The 24,314-nt window shown below is 37.6% G+C and overlaps 2 protein-coding genes across 5 annotated transcripts; both read right to left on the bottom strand.

Annotated features, from left to right (window-relative positions):
• Window positions 1-822: 822 nt before the first annotated feature.
• On the bottom strand, window positions 823-11,494 carry zfand4 (zinc finger, AN1-type domain 4). Of its 2 annotated transcripts, XM_087802976.1 has the most exons (10): window positions 11,297-11,494; window positions 8,897-9,185; window positions 8,572-8,647; window positions 8,306-8,373; window positions 6,794-6,980; window positions 6,127-6,271; window positions 3,834-4,979; window positions 3,546-3,591; window positions 2,694-2,811; window positions 823-1,508 (listed from the first exon to the last, which is right to left on the bottom strand). In XM_087802976.1, exons 2-10 carry the CDS (start codon window positions 9,078-9,080, stop codon window positions 1,373-1,375), a joined length of 2,106 nt encoding a protein of 701 aa, XP_087659102.1. In that variant the 5' UTR covers window positions 9,081-9,185; window positions 11,297-11,494; the 3' UTR covers window positions 823-1,372. The 2 variants fall into 2 exon arrangements, 1 of the variants encoding a protein (XP_087659102.1); XR_015713018.1 differs by lacking the exon at window positions 3,546-3,591 and having other exon boundaries at window positions 1,361-1,508.
• Window positions 11,495-12,387: 893 nt separating this feature from the next.
• Window positions 12,388-24,272, bottom strand: washc2c (WASH complex subunit 2C). Of its 3 annotated transcripts, none has more exons than XM_087802786.1 (30): window positions 24,119-24,272; window positions 21,977-22,120; window positions 21,729-21,893; window positions 21,585-21,653; window positions 21,350-21,520; window positions 21,173-21,266; window positions 21,039-21,100; window positions 20,740-20,793; window positions 20,576-20,674; window positions 20,227-20,311; window positions 20,064-20,123; window positions 19,821-19,960; window positions 19,658-19,748; window positions 19,530-19,583; window positions 19,113-19,462; window positions 18,943-19,053; window positions 18,575-18,652; window positions 18,413-18,511; window positions 18,242-18,340; window positions 17,993-18,162; window positions 17,797-17,908; window positions 16,500-16,895; window positions 16,277-16,405; window positions 14,908-15,006; window positions 14,794-14,847; window positions 14,660-14,725; window positions 14,213-14,425; window positions 13,350-14,012; window positions 13,107-13,278; window positions 12,388-13,027 (listed from the first exon to the last, which is right to left on the bottom strand). In XM_087802786.1, the coding sequence occupies exons 2-30, from the start codon at window positions 22,118-22,120 to the stop codon at window positions 12,885-12,887; spliced, it is 4,242 nt and encodes a 1,413-aa protein (XP_087658912.1). In that variant the 5' UTR covers window positions 24,119-24,272; the 3' UTR covers window positions 12,388-12,884. The 3 variants fall into 3 exon arrangements, with proteins under 3 accessions (XP_087658912.1, XP_087658915.1, XP_087658914.1); XM_087802789.1 differs by having other exon boundaries at window positions 17,809-17,908; XM_087802788.1 differs by having other exon boundaries at window positions 19,821-19,957.
• Window positions 24,273-24,314: the final 42 nt, after the last annotated feature.

Here is a 24,314-nt window from a genome sequence, read left to right as displayed (position 1 = left end):
TACGGCAGGTGCTGTTGAACCTCGTGGTGAACAAACACGTGATTTGCAGAAATGATTTCAGAATCAGAAACGTTTATGGCCAGTGTTGTGTACAAATCAAATCGAAATCAAAAGCAAATGCTTATAAATTAAAGAAACACACTCATAGAAATAGGTTCATACTGAGATTATTTAGCCAAGTAAGTAAGTAACTGATTTTTGCAACACGGAGCATAAAGTTTATTTTTGCTAAAGTCGTTTTACCATGTGCTGGGCGTCGGTTTGGGCTTTGTTTTTCTGGAGATAATATCTTGTTTTTGAGGTGAAGCATCAAGGTTTGTCACCGCGTGTCATTAATCCCAAAAGTCTCCACCTCTAAGGGACACGTATGAACAAAAAAGGGCGTAATTAAGGCTGGCTGTAGAAGTGAAGCCATTATTACGTCATGATGGACTTCCCTCTCGTAACATCTTGTTCGCCGAGATTGGTTTACCGCAACCACGCTCAGTCTGCTGTGATTGGTCAAACATCAAGGTAAGGTGATGGAACACAGTTCGACGGTCATTTAAAAAGCCATGTTAACCACCACTGAGTGGTTCACAGTAGACGATGGAATCATAAATTAATGTATGATTAAGGGTTTCATTTAATCCCTCAACATAAAGTGTAATAAAAAAAGATTCTAATAAATGTACAGGTTTTGTCATGATTTTCTCCCCATAAATGAATCTGATATTGCCTTTGTTGGATCTTCCATTTATCGTTTTCTTGTCTGCAACTGACGGCGGTTTCACTGAGGACGCACCCATGCCTGACGAACAATGAAGTCAATAAAAGTTAAAATTTTAGAAAGAATCTTTATTAGACCAAATCCTCGTAGACACATCAACAGCATTTAAATTAGTGGTAACAATTAAAAAGGGATTTAGAAAAGTTTGTTATGGCAATAACACACATGTACACAAACACCTTAAATGATATATATATTTAAAAATAATAAATATGAAGAGGAAACAGGCCCTTCCGTTTCAGGTGTGCTTCGGGCAGCCAGCGATGATATGCTGCAGTTGAGAGGAAAATATAAAAATCCTTACATGATCAGTTAGAAATCCTGTTCACGGAATATAATAAATATACAAGTTCTAAAGTGCATCTTGCCAAATGAAATGTTCTTTTGTTAAGGCCGGCGATATAAAGTAAAAATTCATGATCCACCATACTTGCATGCAGAGTTACTTTTCATTTATACAAAAGGTTAAGTTAAAGAAAACAGCTTCGAACCATCAATCCATTTGTTCAGTCTTCACAGAATGTTCAGCAAACTTGGCAGAGAGATCAAAAAGCACACAGTGGTGGGAGAAATCCTCATAAATCCTCATCTCAGCGGTAGAGTCTAGATCTTAGGCAGCTTGGGTGCACCGACGAGAGGGTTGGTCTCCTGCAGAAGTCTTCGTCCGGCACTCTTGTAGTCAAAAGTGCAGTTGTGCGTCTCTGCGTAGCGGTGAGTCGTGCAGAAATTATTACCACATCTGATTGAAGAAGAGGGATTTCACACTTAGTGTCAAAAGATGAACCAATTGAAATTGAGATTACATCCGTGTTTTGATTAAAACTCTGGACCTACCGGCTTCTCTAAGAGCTACTTTAAAGTGAAGATGCTTTGTTTTAATTCTATCCTGCTCTTCATTTGATTTATTTTGAAAGCCGTGTGGTCATCATGCTTTATTCTGAAGGAGCACTCTTCCTCTGTGGCGCATATAATAACAGGTGATTGTGTACGATAACAGCACCAGAGTTGGTGTTTGTGCGAGCGACCAGCCTGTCCGACAGATGTTTGAAGTGTCCCAATATTGACGTGAAGCTAGAACTCTTGGAAGGAAAACTTGTTTTGTAATTTCTATGAATTAAAGGCTAGTTTCCAGGTAGGATAAAAGCACCCGTAAAGATTCTCAACGCTTCCTTTTACCATTCCAAGGGACGGCTACCACTTCAACTGTTGCAGTACAGTATGGGACACATGATTTCGTTAAGTCATTAGTAACATAAATTTAAGTACACAAGAAAACAGGCCTTGAATTGGACACAGATGTTAAAGTTCTCTTTTTTTAGATTTGATCAATGAACAAGTTTGACACTTGTTGGATGCTCCGCATTTTCACTTATTTATACAATGGAGGTCAAGGAGAAGGAGCTGGACACTACACTCATAGACGCAAAACACGACCACACCGATTTTTTGGAAAAGATCTTTCTCTCCCTCTGTATTTGATGGATCTACTTACTCCTTCAAGAAATATCTTAAGACCTTTTTATTTGAGCAGGTTTTCCCTGATTTTCTGGAACTCCTGTGTTTTTGTCTTATGTGTCTGTATATAGTTTTGTTTTTCAAAGCACTTTGTGACCCTAGAAAGGTCTAAAAAGGCGCTTTACAAATAACCTTTACTTTACCATTATTCTGACCATAGGGGCGGCTGAAAAAGTATAGCTTATAAAATTGCCCAAAATTCAAATATAAAATATATTTCCATAAAAAAGATCCAAAACTATATTTAATATGATTTGGAAATAATAAAAGTTCTAAAAGGTAAGTAAAAAAAAAAGTTTAAAAAAAAGTTAAAAACGGGAAATTATTAAAAAAAAAAAAAAAAAAATTGTAAATGAAGTAAAACATGTAAAGTATTTTTGTGTGCGAGCATGTTAGTGTGTTACTACACCTGCACTCATAACTGGTGGCCAGGCCAGTCTTCTTGTCACAAAGGAAGCAGTGTTTGGAGCTTTTCTTCTTGGTGCCCGTCAGGTTATTGACTGAAGGTAGGTGGTGTTTAGCAGGTCCTGAGGGCAGAGAATCATTGACTAGGAGCAAGTCCACACTAACAAGCACTAGACATGGATAAGTGGGTGAGACCATTCAACTAGAACTCAAAACTATATTAACATATTAATAGTTAGAGCTACAATGCATTTCTCTTCTGAACAAGATACTTCTTCTTAGGAACTGTCCATCGTCATGAAAGTAAGGTAATTATATATATATATATATATACACAAAATGGACAATCAACAATCTTGGTTGCAACTGCCAGAAGTGGCCTTTTTTCGCCACCATAGTAGCTGCTACAGTTCCTAAGAATAATGATTTGAGGTTGGTGTAAGATAAAGAATTACACTCATGTGATCAACCACTTCCCAAATTCCAGATTTGGAGCCAAGACTGACGCAACCGACACAAAATCAACCGGGAAAAAGTGTGAACATAAACTAACGTGTTACTGTACACACTAACCAAAAAGCTTGTTTGGATCTGTAGAAAAGTGTTATCAGTTCAATACACATTACATTTTCAATTAATTTTTATTCAGACAAAAAAATAAAACTTTTGTAAATCAGTATTAAACGTTTGGTCCAATAAGGATAAAAGCCAACTTGCAATAAGAAAAAGAAAATTTAAAATTGACTTAAAGCAGAAGCAAAATATATGAACACAAGGGGCTACAGGCATTGTTTCCTTTGTCATACAAGGTTGATTATATTTATCACTCCAAAAGAAATGCATGTGCTTTACTTACCTATTCTTCCACACAAAGACACTCTAACACCAGTTGTAAGATTGTTCTGTAAACAAACAAAACCATTCTGTGCAAAAAATGTTGTCTTTTCATTTTTAAGTATTTACAATCGTATACCCAACTCAAAAACCGCCAACCATTATTACCTTCAGAAACCTTAAGAAAATTAACTATTCATATACATAATAAAGTTAGCTTACCAATATTTAATGTCAACTGTTGTTCTTAAGTTTAACATCTACAAGTGCAGCCCAGGCGTTTACTCAAACGCTGCCCACGAGCACTCACCATGTAAAGAGCTGCAGTTTGATGGGATGACATGGATGAAAGTCTGGAGCCGGCAACGCTCCGTCCTAAGGCGGCAGCAGGAGGCAAAGCTTGTGAAGGTTTGGAGGCCTCCATGTCTCTGTCCCAGCTGCTTCTTCCATCTTCAGCCCCAGCAGCAAGAGAAGCCATGAGCTCAGAGTTGTTCCAGGACACAAGCGGCTCCTTACAAGCCTGGTTGGTAATCTTGGTGATGCCTCTCGCTTCCTTCCTGGGAATGAGCTCTGGCCTCTTGCCTGGTGATTCAACTTTTACTCCACGGAGGCGCGGTGGATGTGAGAGCATAGCGGGGAGCGGGGAGGTACTTTCTGGTCTGGCTCGGGCAGAGGAGTTTGCCTCGATCGTTGGGGTCTGAAGGGAGGGGCTATTCAAAAACTGTGAAAATAAAGAGGTGGACCTGGAGGCAGCAGATGGGGACGAAGGGTTGATGTGCAAAGACGTCCCGAGCAGAGTTCCATCTGCTCTGCTCCTGAAGGCGTCGCTTGGTCCGAGCGTCCAGGCACTGAGAGGGGAGGGGGCTCGACTGCTCAGCTCAAAGGGCTGGAAGCCATCCTCCGGCTGACCTGATAGATCCAGACCAAGATGATCCGAAAGTTCCCCAAATGGACTTACTGGCTGTGTGGGTGCCACAAATCCAGCAGGCTCTTCCAAAAAACTCAGTCCAAAAGTCTCCCCGACTGGTTTAGCTGGATCAAACCCTTCCGGTGGTCTTCTAATGCACAACGGCGGTAACTGGGGGTAAACGCAGTCTCTCATGAGTCTGGTGCTGCCGTAGTCCAGTCGAGAAACTTTAGGAGGAGGCCGGATTTTTGCAAAAGATGGACATGCATCCAACTGATCCTTCTCCAACATGTAGCAGGACGAGGAGGGAAACAAATTGGGAGTCGATATTGGACAGCGTGAAGATGGTGCAGGAGCAGATGGGAGGGCGGAGTCCGCAGGTTCTTGGTCTGCAATTGGAGGTAGATGTGCATTTGCCTGCCAAGGCTGGTTATTGTGGGGAGGCGAATGAAAGAGACGACGATGGTGTCGAGCGTTCAGTGGTCCAGAGCTACTGCAGGAATGTGGGCTGACAAGAGGCCGTGGCTTCACTTTAATGGACTTCTTGGGCTGTGTGACAGGAAAATGAATTAAATATTTTATTTAAAGTGTCAAAAGCATAACATGTAAATCAACACATTATTTGCACTTTTATATATGGGTCAAAGGCATATGTTCAAATGAAGTTTTTTTTTTATATCAAACACAAACTGTCAAGACCACGTTCATACTTGTACCATACCATTTGTTTTGTACAAGTGTGAACATAGTGTCGACATACATTATCAGAACTCACATTGCACCATTAAAATTGCACCATTTGAATCCTAACATACCTGAAGTCATTGTTAAATGTAATTGTGTAAAGAGCATGATCTTGTTGCAGTGAAAAATTGCAAATTTATTGGAGTAAATTTCAAAAAGGACCAAAACCAAGAATTCCTTCGATCCCAAACTAAGTATTTAACACAGTTTTTTTTTTAATTAGATGCAAAGAATAAAATGAGTAAAGCGTTTTTTTTTGCAGGCCAAACATTGCATTGATTTTCTTAATTTGTATACATTTTAACTGTGTATTGTTCTGTTGTTTAAGCGCTTTGTGACCCTGGTCTGTGAAAGGCACTTTACAAATATAAATTACTGACTTTTAATCTATTTGGACAACTTTATGCAGTTCATCAAGGACAAATGTTAAATACAAATAACACTTTTTCCATTTGTGACATCATTACTCTTAGTTTAGTTACACTGAGAGCAAGTTAAAGCTTTAATGGGTGGAAAAGGATGATTTTCAGTTTAATATTTGATCTGCATTTAATTCCATTTGTAATTGATTAATGAAAATCAATACATGTATAAATAAAAAAAGAAAGAAAATGAAATAATGCTCAGTGACATTTTCCAAAAACGGCAACAAAAAAAAATAGTTGACTCAGGGTTTAGACCATAATTTTCTATATAAATGGTGGAAAGACCGATTTTCCCCACAAGATTCCAAACCTCAAACTAGATACTATTAGTTAAAAATGAGCCTCAAAAAAGCAAAACACATGTTGCTTGCTAGAGACAGACTTTTTAAACAGGGACGACTTAATGAATATAAAAAACATGGGTTTTTTGTTCTGATTGTATTTGTATAATTAGATAATAGAGGCAAGTAAAAGAATAAATAAAACAGTTGATCAGGAAACAGAAAGTGCAATAGAGTTGGTCTAACCTCTTTATTGAGGTTCATGTCCTCCATCTTGGCTTTGAGCTGCTTCATTTTGTTCATGGTGATGAGGTTCTCCAGGCTTTGCTGTGCAGCTGCTGAACTCTCTCCCAGCTCATTCTCCGTGGACATGTTGCAAGTTAACCCGCCACTGAAAAGACAGAAAAGATTAATATTGATCTACTAAATCTTCTTAACTGAGATTTTATTAAAGCGTTGACCTTCCTCTTAATCTTTTCCACCTTACAGACCAGCAGCGAGAGTGGCACGGCCATAGTTTGGCCTTAAACAGTCTGACTTGGCTTGTTACAGTGATTTGCGTCTTGATAGTTTCTCATTTTAAAAAGACAACTTTTAACCAAACTCTGAGATGCTTTCTACAGCGTTTGGACAGGAAATCTGCATCTAGCACTGAATCTGTATTTCAATTCTTCCCTTCATGTTTAATGAAGACGCCATGAGGTTGTTCAACAGTTTTCAGATTCTGTAGCAGAATAAAATTAAAATGTAATCTTTTGATCATTTTTTGTTTAGCCTCAAGCTTTCATCAATATTAATACCATCCAACAACCATGACAATTAAAACTTCCAGACAACTTTTGTTCCAAAACGAGTTCAACCCTTCCTTTGTCATATTTCAAGAATAATTTAAAGAGCTATGGGAAATCCATACCTGACAGACTCTGATAGCGGAGTCAAGGTACCATTCCCTCGATCCACTACACGGAAGAAGTTGTACTTTTCACCCTCCCGATAGACCACGAATGTGACCTGCTTGTTGTTTAGGTTTTTCTCCCAATGATCTTCTTTTGAGTGGTCCATCAGGTCAGCAACATCCTTGATGGGATCCTCCATGGTCACTGGGGATGGAGAAGATAAAGAGATGAAGAGAATTATTTGACAAGAGACACAGAATTGCTAAGAAAGACTCGGATGCAAACAAAGACCAAAAACTGTTCAGCCGACCAACACAAAGAAAAATCTCAGTATGACTACTGATCTCCCTCATTCTGGTGACTTCACCTCAAGGGATGAAAATCCTGCTGCAACCGTATTGTCACCTGCTCAGGAAGGCACATGTTAAGGCTCTTCTGTAGTTTGCCAACGAACACCTAAATGACGAGTGATGTTGTCAGTTTTCAATTAAGATTATTTGGATTAAAGCAACTGGCCCTGCTTAAAGTACGATAAATTCAGAACACCAAACTCATTATTGGCGTTTTTTCTTAACACAGGGGACAGGTCGACTTTACTGCATCAAGGAAAGTATAGATTTGGTCTTGTACCTTGAAATATTGGACAATGACCTACTTCTCTCTGCCAGGAAACTTAAAATGGGTCATGGATGTTGCCAGCACAACAATGACAGAGTAGCTCAAGAAAATACTTCAAAGTCATGGAGTGGCCAGACCTAAACCATATCAAGAAGCTGTGGAGGGAGCTTTGAGTTGAAAGGAGTCACCCTTGAAACATGATTGAATAAGAAAGGATCAAATAATGGTTATCAACAATTCCTCCTGAGATGCGCTTGTAGCTGGTTATCATGGAGTAAGTACAAGTTTGATTTCTTTTATATTAAAAACAAAACAACTAATGTGAAAACTCTCCTGACTCGCATGTTTCAAATGTTGAAATCTTCCTCTCCAAGATGGAGTAAGTTTTTCATCATTACCATGTTTTGAACTTATTACTTTACAAAGTCCTCCCCTGTCTGAAATCTGGGCGAACAAGAGGTTACTAGAGAGTCCACTATAACGTAATAATGTCTTCACTCCTCAAGCAAGCTGTAATCACTGCAGGCAGGATTAATGATGTGCGGTGACAAACCTTGATGCTTGACTAATCATTTCAGAGTGGGTGTGGTTATGGTAAACAAGGCTTCATCTCAAAGTGTTTTCATTGGGCGGGGCTTAAGCACATTTTCTAATGTAAATATTTCAATGAAAAGATAGTTTTGTACAAACGGACACATACTGATGAGTACAATAGAGGTCCAAGATCTATTTAAGAGACACTTAAATCAACACTTTAGTTCCCCTTTAAATGACAGATTGCATTTGAATGATACTACTTTCTCCACCTTGCTTGTGTCGAACAATATTGCAAAAATAATTAGTCTGAGACTGTCATTTTTCTATTCCTGAATATCTTTTTTTTTTTAAAGACCAAAATTCTTTCAACTCACCTCGTCTGGTGTTAATTGGACCGCCTCTCATAGCCAGGACCAGTTTCAAAGTACAGCCCTCTGCAATACTGCAAAGGTAAACATGCTGATGTTCAATACTTCACCGTGTAAATGTCAACTGTCATTAGCGCTGCAATTTTAAAATGCCGTTAATAATAAACTGCCACTCAGGTCTCACTCCAGCAGGAATTACTTTGTTGTTACGTTGTCATTTATAAATATTTCTGGATCTGGTCACTTTTAAGAGACAGAAAAGACAGAGTTACCCATAGTCATGTAGAGAATGTTCGTCGTTAAGCTCCAGATTCTTCCATATAAGGTGTTGCTGGGCAACAGGGATTCCTATAGAAATATATAAGAAGATGGTAAATGCAAGTTGATTAAGAGAATCTGTAACAAAGATAACTAAAGTGAAAGAAAAACATCTCGATATGAAATTATTTTATTCTTCCATCTACAGGTGGATCCGTTTCAACAGAAATTCTCTGGATAAGCCAGTTTTCTTAAGCAGACCAAACGTGTTTATGATAAGGATATGTTTGGAATGAACTTTAAAATGTGTAGCGTTTATAAGGAAAGATGTCCACAAACCTTCAAGCCTTTGAATCTTTGCCTTGACTGATACGACTGCCTCGTAAGGTAGAACACGCAACTCAAAGCAGGTCCCTGTTAGAGTCTCTATGAAAAGCTCCATGGTGTCATAGACGGGAAGCTTGAAGTGAAAAGCTCCCAATCTGTCGTCATTGTAGAAAGGAGGCTCCTTCCGGTCCGTCATTTTGATGTTATCATCGAGTACATCAGGAGAACAGCCGTAGTCACAGGGTCAAATGACGGGAGGAGTTGTTGTTTAATTGTTTGACGTCATGCCAAGACTTGATCACTAAGGGGGAAAAAAAACAAAAAACATAAGAGAGAAGAGTGACGCGGATATATACATAGCTTTTGCAGTCGTACATGCTAGACTTGACATTATAGAGGATGAATGCATGTCCAAACTCAAACAGCGAATTCAATTTTGAATTGCTTCATAACAATTGGTTAAGTAGACCAGAATATAATCGCCTGAAAAATGAAATCACTTTAACTCAAACCTTCCAGACCCATGTCATAAATGTTACAACCACAAGGCGCTACAGTTCTATTGCATCAATCATTGCTCTTTGGAAAACGGTTGTCGAAGTCACAACCCAATCCTGGAAAAATCCAAAGTCATGTGTCTCATCATGGATCAAATCGACTTTTTAAGCCGTAGAAAGAAAAATGTTTTCACAACAAACAAGTTGGACATATGTACTGTATAAAATGTAGCATTTATTTTACTATTTCCTTAAACGACGCAACAGTACTTTGGTCTGAATAAAGCTGAACACGTGCCTATTTTTGGTAAATTGCCCTTTCTGTTTGTTTGTATTTTGTTGTGTCGTGTTCCATTTCTTTACTTTAATGTTATTCCAAAAAAATAAAAAAGAAAGAAATATTAAAAAATAAAATAAAAGATTTCAACTTAAATTAGAATAATAGGGGTGTTAGAAAATATCCACATGTTGATACATCGCAATATTTTTTTCATGATACTGTATCGATAAATGACAGCACTGTATCTTTAATTTAAAAAACAAGGGGAAAAAAACAAATATATATTTTGTTCCTTTTTTTTTCCATTTCTGACCTGCAAATCATATTTTATGCATTACCATAGTTTTGTAACGGTTCAATAATATGTGTGTAGTGTGTATATATATATATATATATATATATATACACACACACACACACACATACATATAAATACATATATACACATTTTTTTAATAACATAACATAATTCACCAATATTCACACATGGCAGCATTCACTCTGTCCTTCAAAGCTAAATATACATTGAAATCATTGGTTTCAAAACAAATGAAAGCAGTTACGACTTCATCGTAAATCATGTCATGTGGTCTGTAAATTTTGCAACACCAGAGTCAAGTACTTGACAATACTACAACTATATCCTTGTTCCTACAGTATCATAATATATCATATTGTTTGCCTCTCTATCATGATACATATCGTATCACCAAATTCTTGCCAATAAACACTCCTCGTAGAGATCATTTTATTTTGGTTAGAAGGAAGTCATAAAGGTTGACTTCAACTTCTCTGTGGATCAACTTTCTCCAGCTCTTCTCTCTCACATGTTTGTCTTTCACGAGCGTCACCATGGTTCCTCCCTTCTAGTTCACAACAATGACTGCTGGAAACAGACTTGTGTAACTTATTAAACATTCAGGATACAACTAATGCTGGAGGGAAAAAGATCATTAAGATCAGGTGTGTTATGCAAGCGTCGAGGTGTCCCATGTCTGCCGAAGCCTTTTCAAAGATGATCTTTACTCAAATGTTGAGAGAATCACTGAGATCATATTTTCACTTACAAATTAAACTGCTCGAATAGAGAGTGAGATACTTAGAAAACAATTATGTTGGATATATTAATGGGCAAATGTATTACAATTTGTTTTGGTTATTATACATTTAATAGGTTCTGTCGACCCAGAAAATACAATTAACAAATGAATTATCTTTTAAAATACTAGAAAACAAACTCAGTATATAAGATATAAATAATTTATAGACCCAGTCTTATCAATAACACATACGAGCAAGCCAATGCGAAAAATATAAGGTTAAAATTGCTGATAATGTAAATGATAAAAACAAATATATAAAAATATTTTATAAAAAGGGGTAAAGCTCGTTTAATAAACAACTGATATCAGAGCTGCAGAAACACACATTAATAATAAACGGTGGTCTTCTTTACAGCTTACTGAGCGAAATTAGGCAAATATTAATACATATTGTAAATATTTAAATATTCTAATAAACGTGGTGTGGTTTAAACGTTTAAGGACATTTTCCGTATGAAAAACAACGATGCAGCCATTCTTGCTAATGATGCTAGCCGTTGCCATGTTAGCCAACAACTCAAACAATGGCTACCTTTCACAGCTGCTAGCTAGCATGTTGCTATGAGCTCCGGTCCGGTCCTGCTGAAGCCGCCCTGGATGATTTCGATGTCGGAGCGAAGCAGCATTTCTCCGGTCAATACTTGAGAGAGAAGACGCAGGAAAAAGCGAGTCTTACAACCATAGTCTTCTTCTTCTTGGCGACATGATGATACCTGTCAGAAGCGGCTCATCGACACCTTTGTGACTCTGAGGGACAGGTTGAGGGGCCAATCAGAAACGAGGAGGAGGGGCGAGGGTAAGATCCTCCTACGCGACAATTAGATATTTAATATAATATATATTTAAATTGTTTATTTATTTTAGTTAAAAAGTAATCATCATTTTTTTAGATCTAATAAAAATAACACAAAGATTTTTTTTTGTTTTATTTCCCTCCAAATTATAAGGGCACTCAAAACATTTGATTTTTTGGAAATTGTAGGTGATTGTTAAGAAGTATAGTTCATTCACCTTCATTCCAATAGATCTTTAAAGCAGACCTGTATTATATTTATTTTAATTAATAAATTAATTGCTAAAACAAACAAACCATCATAAATGTTTTTCTTTTTTTGTATAATACATTTTGTGGGTCAAACTCAGTCAAACCGGCTCTGGTGGAGTTTTAATTTGGCGGTGAACAGTGTTAAATTGCTCTTAGCATAATAAAGGTCGCCGACGCCCCATACATGACTTGTATGACCTGTACACATATTTGCTGGCTTGCCAGTATCATGCAGCACTCAATCTGGATGAATCAGAATTACTGACAAATGGAGCTCTAATGCCTACACAACAGGACAAGTCCATTATTCAATAATTTCTTCACAACTTATAGTTAAAATATGCTATTTCAAACATTAAATTACCTTTAATGTACATTACTACGTTGTGTGTTGAACAACCTATAGCCATTTTAGTCGGTTTGTCTCAGGAAATACACACATTTGTAGTAAAACACATTTTATATAATATAATGGTAAAAAGTTGTATTTCTAAATAGCACATTAATTCCAATTGCTAAGAAAAAAAATGTATTAATGCAAAAAAAACAACTGAAATAATCACACAAAGCAGATCATGTAAAATATGTTTCTTTTTAGTAATTAAAATGAATTCTCTGTTATCACAGCAAAAGTTAAGAAATGAGTCACTTCCTTATTATTAAAAATATCATCAAAAAAAGGAAACTTAGACAGCAAAGTAAACATTGATTTCTTAAAGACCACGTTATGGCACGTACGCATGAAATCATGACATGGCAAACATCTCGAAACAAAGGAAACATTCTATTGTTAATTTCTTCAGGCCTTGAGGTTAAGCATGTCTATGCTTTTAAAGTGCTATCATGAGTACAAACCATTAACAGTATTTGAGAGTAATTACAAAAATTGGTTCTTTTGCCAGCATGATCCCTGGATAGGCTCTTTGAAAACGACTGAATCTTCGTCAGGCAAAAAAATTAAGACACAGTGTTGACATGATTTGAATATATACATATACAACAGGGAGACGGTTTAATTTTCCAGCTATCTCACAACATTAGAAGTCACTGTACACATCTGGCTACTTAAAAACAATCATTTACCACCGAGAGCGTTAAGTGGATCATCAAAAATGTTGCTCGACTTAGTTGTGCTGGTCTCCTCGGGCGGAGATGTTTTCTTCGACTTGGAGGGAGCCTTTGCCGCCACGGTTTTTGTGCTTGTTGAGAAAATGTCATCTTGAAAAAAAAGAGGTATCTGGTTATTAATCGCCAAAACTAGTGAGGCTTTTACCACAAAATATCTGATATTGCTTACCCATGTCATCGTCAAATATTGACTTTGTTTCTGCTTTTGTCTTTGACATTGGTTTGGGTTTAGTAACCTCCGACAGGTCTGCAAAGATATCTATGTTGTCATCGAACAAGCTGCTGTCGACTGGCTTCTCTTTGCTCTTCTTCTGGACTTTAGGCACAGTGGCTACGTCATCCTGCAACACATTAATCCGATGAGTGAAGAGAAAACCATTTTGAAAGTAAGTTTTATCCATTGACGGATTACCTTGAAAAGATTCTGTTTTAAAAAACTACTGCTACTCTTGACTTCTTTGCTACTTGTGGCTAAAGGAGTTGCGCTGTTGCTCAGCCCAAAAAGATCATCATCACCATCATCATCCTCTTTTATAAAAGATGAAGCCTTGGTTTCTTTTACTGCTGACTTGGGCTTCATCTTCTGGAAAATGTCATCGATGTTTCCATCAAAGATGGACGGAAGAGCGGGTTTTTCCTTCTCTTTCTTTGACGCTGCTTCTCGACTGGCCTGATGTTGTGCAGTCCTTACGGTGGAGGAAGTAGCAGAGACGGTTCCGAACAGATCATCATCATCATCATCATCATCAGCTGCTGCTGCTGCTGCTGCCAGCACATTTGCACTGGTCTTACTCGAGTCTTGCTTCACAGCATGTGTGGACACTGGCAGTGTTAGAACAGAAGGCCTAGAGGAGGATTCATCAACTGGAGGTTTAGAGGAGGTGGTGGGGAATTCTGGTTTCGAGGAAACGCTCTGCTTCATGAGGTCTTGTTGGAATGATCCAGAAAAAGCAGGTTTAGAATCATTGAGACTCTGTGTGGTGAACTCTTCATTGCCGTCAATCGATCTCTGAGCCGCGTGCTGTCTGGCTGCTCTGGACTGTGGCCGTCGCATGGCTGATCCTTTAGTACGACTCTGCAGAAAATCACATTCGTGTTACAAAGATCCTGGGTATTATGGGTTCTAAAACCTCTTCTTCCCACTGGTAAATGAGGAAAGAAAACATACTGTTTTATACCATTTCTTCTCAACTGTTTTTTGCATTTTCTTAATTATTTTACAATTATGTACAACAGACAAAACACAGACGACACTGAATCAACTCCAAATCGAACCTTGTGTGCACTTTGTAGTGTTGCGATGTGCAAAGGGGGGTCAAAGTTTACTCCACCCTCCCGCTCCGCTCGTGCCTCTACAGGTGTAGCAGGACTTGGGCTTAGACTGGAGCTGGAAACACCAGAGGAGGAAGTGGTATCCACTGAATGAAGGCCGGGCATACTTGGGCTGCTGCCAGGAAGTAACAGGGTGGGGTCTAGCTTCAAATTGGCCTGCATACAAGAAGAAAAACAACGTCACAATTATATCATATATACTGTATATATATTTATTTTTTCTTTAAATAACAGTTGAGTGCAAATTGTTCCTGTACCAAATGTGTGTTTTTGGGTTCAAAGATAACCTTTAAACCATTTATGAGATGCTTTTATATATTCTTTAAATTTAAAATGATAAATATTCTACTTGAATTTTAAGCTGTGTTTTAAATGAAACTATGGAATTACTTGAAGTTTTCCAATCCTCGATGAAGGTTCTTTAGGCTTTGACTGGCTGGGAGCAGCATTCGTTTTCTAAAAATGAAAGACATTTAAAAACATGTTGCCATTTGTTAAAAAAATAAAATAAGAATCACTGGAACCTCTGACGCAGACTCTCGATTGGCAGAAGGTGTTATAGGCTTCTTAGCAATGACCTGTAAAAGTAGAAAAAAAAAGCTTCAGCATGCAGTTATTTGTACTCATTTCACTCTTACCGGAGGCGGTGTGGACTTGACAGAGATGAACAGGTCGTCCTCGTCATCATCTGAGAAGAGACTTGGTGCTGCTTGCTTCACAGTGCTGTGCTTGAAGTTCTAATTAGACACAAAATTCATCATAGCAAGGCTTTTGAGGTCAAATATCCCTTACTGGCCAATCGAAACTAAAGATGAAGCAATAACCATCCCCTTTAAACATATTGAAAAACAAAGTCTTCACCTCAAAATAAGAAATGGCCCATTTTCCTAAATCATCAGAGAACCCCTTCAAAGAACTTGACATTAAGTCCTTTGGAAGGAGTCTTATCTTTCAAGTTTCAAGAACATTCTCAGAGAACTTTAAACAAGGAAAGAAGAGAAACTCCAATCTTAGTAAGGAGGTGTGGTTGACCCCTGTTCAGAAGATGTTTTTTATTGAATTATTGAATTCAATAATTCGCATATTAAGAAAAATGTTGTTTTGTATCAGTGAGACAGTCAAAAATCAAAAGGAACAGTGCTAAATGTCCTTCCAAGTACTGTGTGGGAGCCGGGGTGCTTATGACCATTGTAAAATTGCAGAATCTGATTTTTCCATTGGGACGAATAAAAATAATTACCAATGGCTAATAACTAATCCACAAATCTAAATATCCTCTGTTTCAATATTTACTTTCACAAGCATCTTCTCCCAGATTATCATGAGGAAATATTCCAGAAACAATAGGTATGCTATTCGTGAACATTATTTATTAATATTTCTCAGCTTTATTTTTTTTTTAAATTACTCTCTGGAACTTCAACCTACAGACACCATTCTACTTCTCATTGATTTCCAAGGTTGGTATTTATCATTCACAAGCGTTATCTCCTGGAAAATTTGATAAAAAATATTACAGAAACAGTTAGTGTCCATTCAGCACAATTTCTCAGTTTTATTTTGAAATATCTCTCAGTAATTTCCACTTACAGAAAACATTCTAGTTCACACCTCTTTGTAAGTGTTGTATTTATCTTTCACCATCTCCCACAAAATGATGTAAAAACAACCCAAGAAGGAATTATTATCCATATTTAATTATTTGTCATTTTTATTTTTGAAATATCTCTCTGTAACAGATCTCCTTGCTCCCCTAGAGTTCTTTAGGAATACCTTTTATTTTTATCAGGATCTACGCTTCACTTTTTGGGTAAATTCTAAGAATACATCACAATCCTAAACATTTCTTTTTGACGATTTGGAGCAACTTTTTCGCACCAGGAATCTTTAGGAATAGAGTTCCTGGTCTGCAACCTTTCTCATACTTCATGCATCATTTTATAATAATGAGAGGTTCCTCCAATATAAAGATGTAATAATAAAGATAAGAAATCACTGAAGACTTACAGAGGCTTTTCCTGAGGTGGCAAAAAGGTCAACGTCTGGGTCATTGTCCTTCTGCTGTGTGTGACTGAACAACAACTCTTCGTCCTGGAAAACACCAGTGCTGGTCACTGTCGCCCGCTCCTCTGCATGCTAGAAATCACAAGGAATGTTAATGTAATGATAAGTCTTTCGTTTAAAAATATTAACCAAAATATTGTGACTGACGATTTTTTGGAAAACAAACCTTTACTGTGTCTCTGGATGCAGGTTTATTGGATTTGAATATTGAATCATTCCAATCGGATTTATCTTCCTCCTCATTATCAAACAGACTAAGTGTGTTTGTTTTGCCTTTCTCCTCCTTCTTAACATCAGCTGGAGGAGCTTCCTTTGAAAGGAAACCGTCATCGTCATCTTCGTCCAACACGCTCTTAGTGTTCTTGTTTGCCAAAACGTTGATGCCACCAAACAGGCTGACGGCTCCCACAGGCTTCTTTTTGGTTTGGCTCGTGTCTTGAGCCTCGTCGGGGCTCCCTAGTTTCTTTGTGGGAACGTGACCCTCCGCCTGGAGCTTCTCTTTAGCAGCAGGGGTAGAAGCTTGAACCTCTTCAGAGTTGAAGAGATCACTTAAACCAGGTACCTGAAGAAACAAGGACAAAATAAAGAAATTTATTGTATATCGAATGGCCCATAATTGCTTTATGTTTAGGATATTTGAATGTAATGAATATATACAGGAATAAATTAAATAACTGACTTTATTTTAAAATATCCTTTCACCCTTTTTCCACATCATATTAAGCCTTTTTCTCTTTATGAGTTTGTTTGTTTAGCGCAGGGTCTGCTCACAACAGTTCAATGTGCAAGATTTCCTCATCACACACACAAAATCATGGTGAAAAGAACGGCAAAAGATTTGAATCTACAAGTGAATGCTCCACCGGCATTTTTGTTCCGACAGTGTAGTGTCTATTTCCAACATCAACCACAAAAAAATGACTCTTGTTAGGAATGGCACAATATTTAAATGTCAACTAATGTGAAAACCCAACTCTCCTGACTCACTCACATATTTCAAATGTTGAAGTCTTCCTCTCCAAGTTGCAGTAAGTCTCTCATCATGACCATATTTTGAAGTTATTACTTTAGCTAAAAAGGCTAAAAAGGCTGTGACCTTAAGATCTTTCCCGTCTAAAATCTCAGCGAACGAGAGGTTATAGGAGTATAATAATGCCAGCTTTATTCACACACGTGTTGTTTATACAACATGTTCCCTGCAGGTGGAAACTTCTGGGATTGATGACAAACTGATGCTTGACCAATCACAGGAGAGTGGGTGTGGATACGGCAAACAAGATTTAATGTACAGAAGACTAAGTGTTTTTTAGTGGGCGGGGCTTTAGATTATTTTGTAATGTAAATATTTCAATGAAAATTTTGAGTTTTGAGAGGTCCATGATCTATTTAAGAAACACTTAAATCAAAACATGAGTTGCCCTTTAACAGTTAGAGTAATAGTTAATCATTAATCATTCACTCACCTTAGCAGGTACAGCTGGAGCACTTGCAGCAGGTTCAATTCCAAAAAGAGATCCCTGATCCTCATTATCTTCATCTTCAAACAGAAGCGCAACTCTATGAGGATTGCTTTGACTAGACGCATGAGAGAGAATATAGATAGATATTAAATGATGGCAGCACAAATACACACACATTTACACTGTGAAGCACTCTGACCTCGATTCTTTGGTTGAAGTAAACAGATCATCGTCATCCTCGTCAAATAGGCTGTTCTTCGGGTAAGATTTGACACTTGGGAGACTGGATGGGGCGCTCACACTAGACGTCATTCCTCCCGTCTTAGCTTCTGGTTTGGAAGCAATACTGTTGGAACTTAACCACTGACCCTGCAATAGCAACCGTGTGAGAAAGAATATTTCAGATTAAATAAGTACAAACCGTTTGTCACACTGTCCGTATGTGTACCTCATCATCACTGAAGAGGGAGTCTGTGTTGCTGCTTTGTGTTGTTGAAACTTTATCTTGAGGATTTGGTTTTGCTTTGGCCGCTGATACAAAAAGATCCTGAACATTGAAAAATATGTTGTTATTAAAGAGTCAAAGTTGATTTTGGCCACAAAAATACAGTTTTGTTACCTCTTCTTGATCATCAAAGAACGATAGTGGAGCTTTACTGCCTTTTCTCTGACTTGAAGATTCAGACTTTGAGTGACTCTTTGCGATGGTTGGGAAAATCTAAGGTGTAGAAGAATTAACAGCATTTCATCAAACTATAAGTATTTTTGATGCGAGTCTCACTTGTGTGTCGTCATCATCAGAGAAGAGTCCACTAGTTTTTGGCTTGCCAGTCTTCCCCACATCTGTGGCAAAGCCGTTCTGAAAAAAAAAAGTTTTTCTCAAATTACCTTTGTGTGTCAACTTGATGTTAACAATGAATCACAAGATATTATTTATTCATTCAGTGATTCAGTTCAAGTTATATTAAAGTCAACCCATTAAAGCATAATAAAGCTGCTCACACTCAATATTTTAGAAGAGCAAAATCTTGATTTTTGTGCGACAAATCCACAATGACACAACCTGATGACTTAATTACCATTCAGATTAAACTACTCAATATTATATTCAAACAGACTCTGAAATTGAAAAGGAGAAGACACTACAACCTCTTGAGATTTCTCAGATTCTTCGCTGGCAGATGCCTGTCGTCTTTTCAGACCTTCGCTGATTAAGCTTTTTGTTTCTGGACCAAAGATGGATACAGCCCCCGCTGGCATCTACAACAGAGAACTGTGATGAGCAAGAACAGTTTTAAAGATATGAAAAACACATCTACCTTTTTTTCAAGTGGTTTTATTTGCTCCTTCACTGCTTCCTTTTTATCATGAGGTGGAAATGATACTTTGCTGTCGCTAAATATATCCCTGTCATCATCATTCTCAGCAAACAGATCAACAGTTTTTCTTTGCCTCTCGGTAGTTGCCCGTTTAGTGCTTTGGCCACTGAAGATCTCATTGTCATCCTCTTCCTCATCAAAGAGACCCCCAGCGATACCCCCGCCGCCACCAGTGCTGGGCAGAGAGGACGTCTTTTTGGAAGTGGAGGAGAGAGACTTAGTAGATGGAGATCTGTCATTTTTATCCTCCAGTGAATCAGAGTCATTTTCCGAACCAAAGAGGCCGTTATCTGAGGACACAACCAGTTAATTTTATCAAATATTAAATATTATATCTAAAAAAAATCCTCGTCATACCTGAAAATATTGAACCTGCACCAGGTGGGTTTTTCTTCACAGGCTTCGCAGATTCTACAAAGGAGACAAACAAAATAAAATTTAATGAAAAGTACACAAAGGACGCTCATGAATTCAAGAAGTCTTACCTGAAGTTTGAGCTGTGTTTCTTATGCTGTCATTGCTGATCTTTTTCTCTTTCTGTGCCGCAGGTTTGGGTGCCTCTGAGAAAAGATCCCCCTGAAATGACAGCTTTATTCATTCACAATGGTTCCTTTAAAAGGTGAAAATGTGTAAAGTCATGCAGTTTACCTTCTCTTCATCATCATCATCATCAAAAAGGCCTCTCCCACCACTGAAGAGACCACTTGTCCCTCCAAATGGAGAAAAGTCTTCATCGTCCATCTTCGGCGGTTTGAACATATCGTCACTGTCGTCGTCGTCTTCAGCTGCTGAGAGCAAAAACAGGAATCTTTTGCACTAGGACCTCTGGCATTTAAACTTGAATGTCATGCATTAAAAAACAACATAACGTTTATGAAACTAAATGCCTACCCTCTTGTTTTGAAGGTTTAGATTCTTTCCTTACTTTACTTTTCTTCTTGGATGTCAATGCTTTTGAGGTGATGACAACAAATACAACCATTAAATCGATAAATACATTCAAAAATGATAATCAATGTATTGTTGACATTGGGAGGATTTTCAACAAACTTACATGCGCGATCACCATCTTGTTTCTTTACTGGTTCGCCTTTGATTCGGGCGGCCAGCTCCTCAGCAAAAGAGGAGGAGTTTGTGTTCTGAGAATCAGAAGAAACACATTATTTATTTTTACAAAAAAAAAAATTGAATAAAATCAACAAAGATAGTAAATTGTTGTAGATTGCTTTTCCAGACTAGGGTCACAAAGAGCTTAAACAATCAAAACAATACCCAATAAAATATATACTTTTAAAATACTTAATAAGATTAAGACACATAAGACAAACACAGGAGTCTCAGAGGAGACTTAAGGAAAAGCCTGCAGGAATTTAAATAAAAACAAAAACAATTGTTGGACCCACCTTTGTGTCTTCTTCATCATCCTGGTCCGACTCTCCAAATATGTCGGAATCCTCGCCATCATCATCATCATCCTCCCCTGAACTCACTATCAAAGACTTCTACAAGATTGTAAAAGGTTAAAATTAGAAAGGCTTTAAGAGGTAGGTAATTTAAAACATGACACCTTTTTAATATTGTTGTGAAGGTCATCATCCTCCGCACTCAATTCATCTGAATGCTGCACAAAAGAGAGACAACGTGAAATATTCCATTTTCTTAAGAAGACATGGATGTTTGCAGTCTGTTAAAGTTGAAACATAAACGATAATATGATTACCAGCACAGTGGAAATAACACAAACAGTCAACTGATTAAAGATCAGTTTACACTAAATAAATGCTTAAAAGAGGACTTGTGTCTCTTCTTTGGCTCACAGAAAAGCCCTAAATCATTAGCGCAAGAGCAAGAAAGAACATTGCTTACAACAGAATCTTTGCCTTCTTCACTCTCAATCACACTGTCTCGATCACTGTCAACAGACATCTCTGCAGAGACAAAAACACAAGTGAGACAAAGAAGAGTAGTGATCCTCCTAAAGAGGGTGATCGTGATGTTACCATCGCTAGAGAGGTCACCCAGTCCAACATCATCCTGATCCATGAATGCCTGTGAGCCGATCAGGAATGGGAGAGGTCGGTCCACGTACAGATCCTGGGGTGATAAGAAACAGTGATGGGTACTTTGAGGAAAACAGGCTGGGGTTGACCTGATTAAATCATTCACTGAAAACGTACCTTTGGCTCAAGGATGGCCTCGACTCGGTCCGTTCCATCTTCATCCTCAGAGTCCGAGTTTCCTGCTTTAATGTCTAAATGTTCAAAGGCAGAGTCCAAAACCTTCAATCCATACGTGACTGCTTCCTGCATTTTAGGAATTAATTCAGCCTCCTTCTGCTCTCTGGTTTTCTGAAGTAGAAAGCATTATTAGAACCTGATCTCAAAGAAACACTTCTTTTTTTTTAAAGAATACCTGTTCAGGTTTATTATCCACAACATCATTCTTGGGAATAGCCTCTTCTACTTCTTCATCATAAACTCTCTGTGAGAAGAAGGATCACAAATTAATTCAGTAGAAGGATAGCTGATTAAAGAAGAAGTTAGAATGGTACATTACATTCTCTATAAATTGTGTATTTGAAAGCATGAGAAAGTCGTTGAAAACAGACTGTAGGCAGCTGTCAGTGGCCTTGGTGTCACGAATGAGATTGTCCAACTGCTTTTCAATGTCATGCGTCTTTGAAAGCATCCTCTGTGAGAAGTCCTGAAGAAACAGGAAGAGCTAAAGAGAGAGAAAAAAAAAAGTCATTGTAAAGCATTCTTTTTCATCAAAAGAATGCACGTCCTTGTAATGTTGCGACTTACACCAGAGTCAGCTGCCAGAGACCAGTTTTCACTATTCTTCCGCATCTCATCAAGTGTCCAGGGTCTTTCCCAGATATGTGCATCATTTCCCATGTGTTCACTCCGGTTGGGACCATTTGACATTGCATCCGGCAAATTGCTCATCTGAAGAACAAAACAAAGTAAGCAAATTGACAAAGACACATTCTTTACATTTAAAATGTAGTTTTTAATCATATATAGAGAGAGAGAGATAGTTTAAATGTGTGTATACAGTTATAAATATATATATTTACATTTTATATATTTATTTTTATATATTTTAAAACATAAATCTCAACAACAGATTATTAATGAATAATTTTCCTTACGCAACAACTAAGAAGACTCAAGATCAGGGCCGGGTCTAGACAGGCATGCCAGGCAGCCACAAATCTTGAGGGGGCATTGTGCTGTTACTTACTTACTTACATGTAAGTTTGAGGGGGCACAACATTTATTTGAGGGGGCCAGGCCCCCTCTTGCCCCTGCCTAGACCCGGCCCTGCTCAAGATAGTACACAAAACAATTGTCAAAACATTAACCTGGACATGCTTTGTTGCCAGTACGTTTTATTTAAATACATAGAATTAAGCCAAAATTAATATATATTTAATAGAGGTGAATCTGTTTTTCCCTTTAATGGATTGGAAAACATTCCTTCAGCCGTATTATTATCTTAATTCAAACAGTAGGGCTGTGTATTCGCAAGAATCTGGCGTTACGGATGACTATATAGGGGCAATGGTTACGATATGTTGCGATACTGTAGGAACAAGAATATATTTGTAGTATTCTCAAGTTCTTTTCGCTGATGTTTCAGAAATGACAGACCATATGCATCTCGTAACTGCTCTCATTTGTTTGGAAAAGTTGTCCAAACACACAGTTTAAAAGCTATCAAAGTCATCTGTATCCTCTCATCCTCAGTCATTGCCAGGATCTCGGGAGATTTCAATGTTCATTTAAGTGTGGCAAACATAATGACTGCTGCATCTAGCAGTTGGATCCCAAAAGAAAAACAAACAAATGGCATATTTGCATGTTTATTGTAAAAATAGCTTCATTACGTTTTACACACATTGCTCTATTTACCATTAAAAAAAAACTATGGTAAGGCATAAAATATGATTTGCAAGCCAATGATGAAAATAAAATAAAATGTCATATACAGGATTGTCGAATTTCGATACAGCATTGTGGAAAATAATATCACAATATATAGCCATATTGATATTTTCTAACACCCCTCTAAAAGTTTGCTTCTTATTTTCATGTTTATAATTTACTCATTACTGCCAGAATGTTTTGGAAGTGTGGATTGGATTAACAACATTCTTATGTTACATTTGTTTTTTGCTTCATATTGAATATTTAGTAACAAAAGTGTTAATGTCAACGCATGTGGATTTAAACGTATGCACTGAAAATAAAAATTGTTATTGTTCTTTTACTTGATGACTGTGTTAGTTAGAAGAGATTTGAAGAAGTGAAAATACATTTAGAAATGAAGCAAGAAACACGGATTTAATGTTGGTCAATTATCTTCACGGTGTTTCCTGGTGTTTCATCAGATTTGGGATTGTTAAACTCAACCATCTTTGTTGAAAATGAGAATATTACTTGCGTATAACGGCCTTGCATGTCATTTACCGGAAGTTTGAATGAATAGTACTACTGTGATGTATTCCACCCAAGTAACAGATGATGAATTGTTCTGCACTTTTCAAAGTGAGTAGTGAGTTAAATGAGCCCTTTTTGGGTGACATTTGAAGGGATTTAAAGTGTCTTTGAGACTGACATAAACATACATTTACTTCATCTGCACATTTTATTGAAGAACACGGCATGTTTCTTTTACACAACATCCAATAACAAGCATACCGTTTGGGGTTTACGCTCAAGTAGTAATAAAGCTCACACAAATCACAATAAGTATAAAAAGAAACCTTACAAATGTTTGCTTAAAGCAACTTCGATACACCAGTTTTGTAAAACTCCTGAAAAGAGTGAAAGGGAATGCTTGGCTACAAGCTAGCTTAACTTAGCTAACCAGAAGAAAACGTTCGCTTCCGCTTACAAAAACGCGCAACGAGTGACGTAAGGATGTTGTTTGACTCTTACCTTGAGTACGTTTGCTCAAAATATGTCCACGGATTTCAAATGTACCCAGAAACGACGAAAAAAACAAGGACGAATATGCTGAATGTTTCCTTTTCCTCATTGGTCTTCTGACAGGTCAGCCATGTTCTGTCTGCAGACAGTCACCTGACTGTTGTTGCCTAGCAACCCGGCGAAAATGGGACGGAGTGGAACAATA

The sequence above is a fragment of the Callionymus lyra genome, chromosome 11, assembly GCF_982586985.1.
Source record: "Callionymus lyra chromosome 11, fCalLyr1.hap1.1, whole genome shotgun sequence".
NCBI classification, from domain to species: domain Eukaryota; kingdom Metazoa; phylum Chordata; class Actinopteri; order Syngnathiformes; family Callionymidae; genus Callionymus; species Callionymus lyra.
Note: the sequence above shows the minus strand (reverse complement) of the source record. Positions and strands in the feature narration are given on the sequence as shown.